The 10,207-nt window shown below is 47.7% G+C and overlaps 1 protein-coding gene across 1 annotated transcript in view; it reads left to right on the forward strand.

Moving 5' to 3' along the window:
* Nucleotides 1–10,207, forward strand: part of LOC116352994 (myosin-11-like) — a gene marked incomplete at its 3' end in the record, with an annotated part of 80,492 nt that overhangs the window by 68,056 nt on the left and 2,229 nt on the right. Inside the window, 5 exon segments of the mRNA XM_031821793.1 lie at nucleotides 309–437; nucleotides 1,171–1,256; nucleotides 4,445–4,568; nucleotides 9,414–9,566; nucleotides 9,568–9,623. Of these exon segments, the coding sequence (XP_031677653.1) occupies nucleotides 309–437; nucleotides 1,171–1,256; nucleotides 4,445–4,568; nucleotides 9,414–9,566; nucleotides 9,568–9,623 (548 nt within the window).

Here is a 10,207-nt window from a genome sequence, read left to right on the forward strand (position 1 = left end):
GGGGGAAGTTGTTTGTAGACTCTGATCCTGGATGTAGGGGGAAGTTGTCTGTAGACTCTGATCCTGGCTGTAGGGGGAAGTTGTCTGTAGACTCTGATCCTGGCTGTAGGGGGAAGTTGTCTCTAGACTCTGATCCTGGATGTAGGAGGAAGTTGTCTGTAGACTGATCCTGGCTATAGGAGGAAGTTGTCTCTAGACAGTGTAGACTCTGATCCTGGGTCCGTTTAGCATTTCTCCACTAATGACTTCCATTTCCTCCCTCTCCGGCTCCTATTCCTTCTCCTCCTCTCCTCCTCCCTCCTCCTCAGGCCCAGATGAAGGAGCTCCAGAGGGAGGTGGAGGATTCCCGTGCAGCCCAGAAGGAGGTACTGTCCTCAGCCAGGGAGTCAGAGAGGAGAGCCAAGACCCTGGAGGCCAGCTTCATGCAGCTACAGGAGGTACAGTCTTCTCTGTCTCCCCCCCCCTCTCTCCCTCTCCCTCCCTCTGTCTCTCTCTCCCTCCCCCCGTCTCTCTCTCCCTCTCCCTCCCTCTGTCTCTCTCTTTGTCCTCCCCCCTCTGTCTCTGCCCCTCCCTCCCCCCCCGCCTCTCTCTCCCTCTCCCTCCCTCTGTCTCTCTCTTTGTCCTCCCCCCTCTGTCTCTGCCCCTCCCTCCCCCCTCTCTCTCTCTTTGTCCTCCCCCCTCTGTCTCTGCCCCTCCCTCCCTCCCTCTGTCTCTCTCTTTGTCCTCCCCCCTCTGTCTCTGCCCCTCCCTCCCCCCGCCTCTCTCTCCCTCTCCCTCCCTCTGTCTCTCTCTTTGTCCTCCCCCCTCTGTCTCTGCCCCTCCCTCCCCCCCGCCTCTCTCTCCCTCTCCCTCCCTCTGTCTCTCTCTTTGTCCTCCCCCCTCTGTCTCTGCCCCTCCCTCCCCCCTCTCTCTCTCTCCCTCTCTCTCTCGTTGTCCTCCCCCTTCTCTTCCCCCCCTTCTCTTGCCCTTTCTCCCCCCCTTCTCTCGCCCTTTCTCCCCCCCCCCTCTCCCTCTGTCTCTCTCTTTGTCCTCCCATGTTAACATGGGAGAATATTGCCTTGTGATACACACATCACTAGAACCTTCACTCTGTCTCTCTCCTGTTCTTGTCTCCTAAAATGCCCCCCCATCTCTCCTCCTCCATCTCTTCACTCTTTGTCCCCCCTGTAGGACTTGGCTGCGGCAGAGAGGGCTCGTAAGCAGGCCGAGACAGAAAGAGATGAGATGTCTGAGGATCTGGCCAGCAACTCTGGGAAGTGAGTGTGTAGGCTACTTTTAAAAGGTCCCCTAGACTGTGTCCCAAATGCCACCCTATAGGCCATTGGTCCGTGGTCTAAAGTAGTGCACTATAAAGGGAATAGGATGTAATATGGGACACATGGCCTCATCTCTTTTCCTTCATCTGTATTGATGTAGAACATCTGGACATGTGACAACATCCTCAGTACTGTTAACACCTAACCCTTAACCCAAACCTAACCCTAACCTAACCCTAACCTAAAACTAACCTAACCCTTAACCCTAACCTAACCCTAACCTAAAACTAACCTAACCCTTAACCCAAACCTAACCTAAAACTAACCTAACCCTTAACCCAAACCTAACCCTTAACCCAAACCATACCCTAAAACTAACCTAACCCTTAACCCAAACCTAACCATACCCTAAAACTAACCTAACCCTTAACCCAAACCTAACCCTTAACACAAACCATACCCTAAAACTAACCTAACCCTTAACCCAAACCTAACCCTACCCTAAAACTAACCTAACCCTTAACCCAAACCTAACCATACCCTAAAACTAACCTAACCCTTAACCCAAACCTAACCTAAAACTAACCTTAACCCTTAAACCTAACCATACCCTAAAACTAAGCTAACCCTTAACCCAAACCTAACCCACACCTAACCATACCCTAAAACTAACCTTAACCCTTAAACCTAACCCTTAAACCTTAACCCAAACATACCCTAAAACTAACCTTAACCCTTAACCCAAACCTAACCATACCCTAAAACTAAGCTAACCCTTAACCCAAACCTAACCCACACCTAACCATACCCTAAAACTAACCTTAACCCTTAAACCTAACCCTTAAACCTTACCCAAACATACCCTAAAACTAACCTTAACCCTTAACCTAAACCTAACCCTACCCTAAAACTAACCTAACCCTTAACCCAAACCTAACCATACCCTAAAACTAACCTAACCCTTAACCCAAACCTAACCCTACCCTAAAACTAACCTTAACCCTTAAACCTAACCTAACCATACCCTAAAACTAAGCTAACCCTTAACCCAAACCTAACCCAAACCTAACCATACCCTAAAACTAACCTTAACCCTTAAACCTAACCCTTAAACCTTAACCCAAACATACCCTAAAACTAACCTTAACCCTTAACCCAAACCTAACCATACCCTAAAACTAAGCTAACCCTTAACCCAAACCTAACTCACACCTAACCATACCCTAAAACTAACCTTAACCCTTAAACCTAACCCTTAAACCTTAACCCAAACATACCCTAAAACTAACCTTAACCCTTAACCTAAACCTAACCCTACCCTAAAACTAACCTAACCCTTAACCCAAACCTAACCATACCCTAAACTAACCTAACCCTTAACCCAAACCTAACCCTACCCTAAAACTAACCTTAACCCTTAAACCTAACCTAACCATACCCTAAAACTAAGCTAACCCTTAACCCAAACCTAACCCAAACCTAACCATACCCTAAAACTAACCTTAACCCTTAAACCTAACCCTTAAACCTTAACCCAAACATACCCTAAAACTAACCTTAACCCTTAACCCAAACCTAACCATACCCTAAAACTAACCTAACCCTTAACACAAACCTAACCCTACCCTAAAACTAACCTAACCCTTAACCCAAACAATACCCTAAAACTAACCTAACCCTTAACCCAAACCTAACCCTACCCTAAAACTAACCTAACCCTTAACCCAAACCTAACCATACCCTAAAACTAACCTAACCCTTAACCCAAACCTAACCTAAAACTAACCTTAACCCTTAAACCTAACCATACCCTAAAACTAAGCTAACCCTTAACCCAAACCTAACCCAAACCTAACCATACCCTAAAACTAACCTTAACCCTTAACCTAACCCTACCCTAAAACTAACCTAACCCTTAACCCAAACCTAACCATACCCTAAAACTAACCTAACCCTTAACCCAAACCTAACCCTACCCTAAAACTAACCTTAACCCTTAAACCTAACCATACCCTAAAACTAAGCTAACCCTTAACCCAAACCTAACCCAAGCCTAACCCAAACCTAACCATACCCTAAAACTAACCTTAACCCTTAAACCTAACCCTTAAACCTTAACCCAAACCTAACCTAAAACTAACCTTAACCCTTAAACCTAACCATACCCTAAAACTAAGCTAACCCTTAACCCAAACCTAACCCAAACCTAACCATACCCTAAAACTAACCTTAACCCTTAAACCTTAACCCAAACATACCCTAAAACTAACCTTAACCCTTAACCCAAACCTAACCCTACACTAAAACTAACCTTAACCCTTAAGCCTAAACTTAACCCTTAACCCTTAAACTTAACCCTTAACCCAAACTTAACCCTACCCTAAAACTAACCTTAACCCTTAACCCAAACCTAACCCTACCCTAAAACTAACCTAACCCTTAACCCAAACTTAACCCTTAACCCAAACTTAACCCTACCCTAAAACGAACCTTAACCCTTAACCTAACCATACCCTAAAACTAACCTTAACCCTTAACCCAAACTTAATCCTTAAACCTAACCCTTAACCCTACCCTAAAACTAACCTTATCCCTTATCCCAAACCTAACCCTACCCTAAAATGAACCTTAACCCTTAACCTAACCCTACCCTAAAACTAACCTTAACCCTTAACCCAAACTTAACCCTTAAACCTAACCCTTAACCCTACCCTAAAACTAACCTAACCCTTATGCCTAAACCTAACCCTTAACCCAAACTTAACCCTTAAACCTAAACTTAACCCTTAACCCAAGCTTAACCCTTAACCCAAGCTTAACCCTTAAACCTAACCCTTAACCCAAATTAACCCTTAAACCTAACCCTTAACCCAAACTTAACCCTTAAACCTAACCTAACCCTTAACCCAAACTTAACCCTTAAACCTAACCCTTAACCCAAACTTAACCCTTAAACCTAACCCTTAACCCAAATTTAACCTTTACCCAAACTTAACACTTAAACCTAAACCTAAGCCTTACCTTTAACTCATTAGTTTCTCCCATTCAATTCAGTGCAGACTATTGACATTTATACTCTAAGTCTCTGCTCATCTGCTCCTCCTCCTCTTCCTCTCCTCCTCCTCCTACCTCCCTCCTCCTCCTTACCCTCCTCCTCCTCTCCTCTTCCTCCCTCCTCCTCTTCTCAGGTCTATGATGTCCGATGAGAAGCGTCGTCTGGAGGCTAAGATCAGTCAGCTGGAGGAAGAGCTGGAGGAGGAGCAGGTCAACATGGAGAACCTCCACGACCGCCTCCGGAAGACACAGCAACAGGTAGGAGAGGAGGGGAGTTTACACTAAGTAGTGTGAAGGGAGGAGGAGCAGGCCAACATGGAGAACCTCCACGACCGCCTCCGGAAGACACAGCAACAGGTAGGAGAGGAGGGGAGTATACACTAGGTAGTGTGTAGGGAGGAGGAGCAGGTCAACATGGAGAACCTCCACGACCGCCTCCGGAAGACACAGCAACAGGTAGGAGAGGAGGGGAGTATACACTAGGTAGTGTGAAGGGAGGAGGAGCAGGTCAACATGGAGAACCTCCACGACCGCCTCCGGAAGACACAGCAACAGGTAGGAGAGGAGGGGAGTATACACTAGGTAGTGTGAAGGGAGGAGGAGCAGGTCAACATGGAGAACCTCCACGACCGCCTCCGGAAGACACAGCAACAGGTAGGAGAGGAGGGGAGTATACACTAGGTAGTGTGAAGGGAGGAGGAGCAGGTCAACATGGAGAACCTCCACGACCGCCTCCGGAAGACACAGCAACAGGTAGGAGAGGAGGGGAGTTTACACTAGATAGTGTGAAGGGAGGAGGAGCAGGTCAACATGGAGAACCTCCACGACCGCCTCCGGAAGACACAGCAACAGGTAGGAGAGGAGGGGAGTTTACACTAGGTAGTGTGAAGGGAGGAGGAGCAGGTCAACATGGAGAACCTCCACGACCGCCTCCGGAAGACACAGCAACAGGTAGGAGAGGAAGGGAGTATACACTAGGTAGTGTGTAGGGAGGAGGAGCAGGTCAACATGGAGAACCTCCACGACCGCCTCCGGAAGACACAGCAACAGGTAGGAGAGGAGGGGAGTATACACTAGGTAGTGTGTAGGTGGGATGGGAGTGTGCTTTAGGTAGGGTTTACGGGGAGGGGAGTATGCACTAGGTAGTGTGAAGGGAGGAGGAGCAGACCAAGAGACACTCAGTGACTTCCCTACCTCTTCCCTTTACTGTCTCCCTACCTCTTCCCTTTACTGTCTCCCTACCTCTTACCTTTACTGTCTCCATACCTCTTATCTTTACTGTCTCCCTACCTCTTCCCTTTACTGTCTCCCTTTACTGTCTCCCTACCTCTTCCCTTTACTGTCTCCCTTTACTGTCTCCCTACCTCTTCCCTTTACTGTCTCCATACCTCTTCCCTTTACTGTCTCCCTTTACTGTCTCCCTACCTCTTCCCTTTACTGTCTCCCTACCTCTTCTCTTTTACTGTCTCCCTACCTCTTCCCTTTACTGTCTCCCTTTACTGTCTCCCTACCTCTTCCCTTTACTGTCTCCCTACCTCTTCCCTTTACTGTCTCCCTACCTCTTACCTTTACTGTCTCCCTACCTCTTCTCTTTACTGTCTCCCTACCTCTTCCCTTTACTGTCTCCCTACCTCTTCCCTTTACTGTCTCCATACCTCTTCCCTTTACTGTCTCCCTACCTCTTCCCTGTACGTCTCCCTACCTTACTGTCTCCCTTACCTCTTCGCTTTACTGTCTCCCTACCTCTTCGCTTTACTGTCTCCATATCTCTTCCCTTTACTGTCGCCCTACCTCTTACCTTACTGTCTCCCTACCTCTTACCTTTACTGTCTCCCTTTACTGTCTCCCTACCTCTTACCTTTACTGTCTCCCTACCTCTTACCTTTACTGTCTCCCTACCTCTTCCTTTACTGTCTCCCTTTACTGTCTCCCTACCTCTTCCCTTTACTGTCTCCCTTTACTGTCTCCCTACCTCTTCCCTTTATTGTCTCCCTACCTCTTCCCTTTACTGTCTCCCTACCTCTTCCCTTTACTGTCTCCCTACCTCTTCCCTTTACTGTCTCCATACCTCTTCCCTTTACTGTCTCCCTACCTCTTCCCTTTACTGTCTCCCTACCTCTTCCCTGTACTGTCTCCCTACCTCTTCCCTTTACTGTCTCCATACCTCTTCCCTTTACTGTCGCCCTACCTCTTACCTTTACTGTCTCCCTACCTCTTACCTTTACTGTCTCCCTTTACTGTCTCCCTACCTCTTACCTTTACTGTCTCCCTACCTCTTACCTTTACTGTCTCCCTTTACTGTCTCCCTACCTCTTCCCTTTACTGTCTCCCTACCTCTTCCCTTTACTGTCTCCCTACCTCTTCCCTTTACTGTCTACATACCTCTTCCCTTTACTGTCTCCATACCTCTTCCCTTTACTGTCTCCCTACCTCTTACCTTTACTGTCTCCCTACCTCTTACCTTTACTGTCTCCCTACCTCTTCCCTTTACTGTCTCCCTACCTCTTCCCTTTACTGTCTCCCTTTACTGTCTCCCTACCTCTTACCTTTACTGTCTCCCTTTACTGTCTCCCTACCTCTTACCTTTACTACCTCTTACCTTTACCTTCTCCCTTTACTATCTCCCTACCTCTTACCTTTACTGTCTCCCTACCTCTTACCTTTACTACCTCTTCCCTTTACTGTCTCCATACCTCTTCCCTTTACTGTCTCCCTTTACTGTCTCCCTACCTCTTACCTTTACTGTCTCCCTTTACTGTCTCCCTACCTCTTACCTTTACTACCTCTTACCTTTACCTTCTCCCTTTACTATCTCCCTACCTCTTACCTTTACTGTCTCCCTACCTCTTACCTTTACTACCTCTTCCCTTTACTGTCTCCATACCTCTTACCTTTACTGTCTCCGTTTACTGTCTCCCTACCTCTTCCCTTTACTGTCTCCCTTTACGGTCTCCCTACCTCTTACCTTTACTACCTCTTCCCTTTACTGTCTCCATACCTCTTCCTTTACTGTCTCCCTACCTCATCCCTTTACTGTCTCCATACCTCTTCCCTTTACTGTCTCCATACCTCTTCCCTTTACTGTCTCCCCACCTCTTCCCTTTACTGTCTCCCTACCTCTTACCTTTACTGTCTCCCTACCTCTTCCCTTACTGTCGCCCTACCTCTTACCTTTACTGTCTCCCTTTACTGTCTCCCTACCTCTTACCTTTACTGTCTCCCTACCTCTTACCTTTACTGTCTCCCTTTACTGTCTCCCTACCTCTTCCCTTTACTGTCTCCCTACCTCTTCCCTTTACTGTCTCCCTACCTCTTCCCTTTACTGTCTACATACCTCTTCCCTTTACTGTCTCCATACCTCTTCCCTTTACTGTCTCCCTACCTCTTACCTTTACTGTCTCCCTACCTCTTCCCTTTACTGTCTCCCTACCTCTTCCCTTTACTGTCTCCCTACCTCTTCCCTTTACTGTCTCCCTTTACTGTCTCCCTACCTCTTACCTTTACTGTCTCCCTTTACTGTCTCCCTACCTCTTACCTTTACTACCTCTTACCTTTACCTTCTCCCTTTACTATTTCCCTACCTCTTACCTTTACTGTCTCCCTACCTCTTACCTTTACTACCTCTTCCCTTTACTGTCTCCATACCTCTTCCCTTTACTGTCTCCCTTTACTGTCTCCCTACCTCTTACCTTTACTACCTCTTCCCTTTACTGTCTCCATACCTCTTACCTTTACTGTCTCCGTTTACTGTCTCCCTACCTCTTCCCTTTACTGTCTCCCTTTACGGTCTCCCTACCTCTTACCTTTACTACCTCTTCCCTTTACTGTCTCCATACCTCTTCCCTTTACTGTCTCCCTACCTCATCCCTTTACTGTCTCCATACCTCTTCCCTTTACTGTCTCCATACCTCTTCCCTTTACTGTCTCCCCACCTCTTCCCTTTACTGTCTCCCTACCTCTTCCCTTTACTGTCTCCCTACCTCTTCCCTTTACTGTCTCCATACCTCTTCCCTTTACTGTCTCCCTACCTCTTCCCTTTACTGTCTCCCTTTACTGTCTCCCTGCCTCTTCCCTTTACTGTCTCCCTACCTCTTACCTTTACTGCCTCCATACCTCTTACCTTTACTGTCTCCCTACCTCTTCCCTTTACTGTCTCCCTACCTCTTCCGTTTACTGACTCCCTTTACTGTCTCCTTACCTCTTCCCTTTACTGTCTCCCTACCTCTTCCATTTACTGTCTCCCTTTACTGTCTCCCTACCTCTTCCCTTTACTGCCTCCCTACCTCTTCCCTTTACTGCCTCCCTACCTCTTCCCTTTACTGTCTCCCTACCTCTTCCCTTTACTGTCTCCCTACCTCTTCCCTTTACTGTCTCCCTACCTCTTCCCTTTACTGTCTCCCTACCTCTTCCCTTTATTGTCTCCCTTTACTGTCTCCCTACCTCTTCTCTTTACTGTCTCCCTACCTCTTCCCTTTACTGCCTCCCTTTACTGTCTCCATACCTCTTCTCTTTACTGTCTCCCTACCTCTTCCCTTTACTGTCTCATACCTCTTCCCTTTACTGTCTCCCTACCTCTTCCCTTTACTGTCTCCCTACCTCTTCCCTTTACTGTCTCCCTACCTCTTCCCTTTACTGTCTCCATACCTCTTCCCCTTACTGTCTCCCTACCTCTTCCCTTTACTGTCTCCCTACCTCTTCCCTTTACTGTCTCCCTACCTCTTCCCTTTACTGTCTCCCTACCTCTTCCCTTTACTGTCTCCCTACCTCTTCCCTTTACTGTCTCCCTACCTCTTCCCTTTACTGTCTCCCTACCTCTTCCCTTTACTGTCTCCCTACCTCTTCCCTTTACTGTCTCCCTACCTCTTCCCTTTACTGTCTCCCTACCGTCTTCCCTTTACTGTCTCCCTACCTCTTCCCTTTACTGTCTCCTACCTCTTCCTTTACTGTCTCCCTACCCCTTCCCTTTACTGTCTCCCTACCTCTTCCCTTTACTGTCAGACCAGTTGGGCATCTCCTATCTCCTTCCCCCTGGTCCTAACCTCTTCCTCCCCCATGACCCCTCTCTAAAGTGATGATGTGTGCGTCTCTCTATCCCTCCCCTAGGTGGACCAGTTGAGCAGTGAGCTGCAGGCTGAGCGTAGTTCCTCCCAGAGCAGTGAGGGCGCCAGACAGCAGCTCGAGAGGCAGAACAAGGATCTGAAGGTCAAGCTACAGGAGATGGAGGGTCAGGGGAGGTCAAAGTTCAAATCCTCCATCGGCCGCCCTGGAGGCCAAACTACACCAGCTGGAGGAGCAGCTGGAGCTGGAGAACAGGTAAGGACAAGAGAGGGGGAGGAGAGGAGGGAGAGGGCTGGAGAACAGGTAAGGACAGGAGAGGGGGAGGCGAGGAGAGGAGAGGAGAGGAGGAGACAGGAACAGCTCTGGCTGGAGAACAGGTGGGGGCAGGAGAGGATGATGGGAAATGTAGTTCTTACTCACATGGTCATGATGAACTACATAAAGAACTTGATCTCAATGCAAAAGGCAAGGTAGGTAAATATACACTCTCTGGACAGTTTATTAGGTACACCACGGCAAGACTCGTGCAATCCAACAGACGGGACACAAACAGACAAATACTAGATGGGTGTACCTAATAAACTGGACCAGGTACTAGATGGGTGTACCTAATAAACTGTCCGGTGAGTGTATAAGCCCAATAGTAATACTATAGTGATGGAATGGATAGTGCAGTCATCATTACAGTTGGATGTATTGGTACCTTTCTGACAATTCAGATTGTTGGTAGAGGACATCAATGGGACACCCTGCCTAAAGAAAGGCTCAATAAAATATATATCAGCTGTAAAGTTCTGGCTTGGTGTGTCCAGAGAGAGACAGCTGTAAGGTTCTGGTTC

The sequence above is a fragment of the Oncorhynchus kisutch genome, unplaced genomic scaffold (genome assembly GCF_002021735.2).
Source record: "Oncorhynchus kisutch isolate 150728-3 unplaced genomic scaffold, Okis_V2 scaffold4017, whole genome shotgun sequence".
NCBI lineage: Eukaryota > Metazoa > Chordata > Actinopteri > Salmoniformes > Salmonidae > Oncorhynchus > Oncorhynchus kisutch.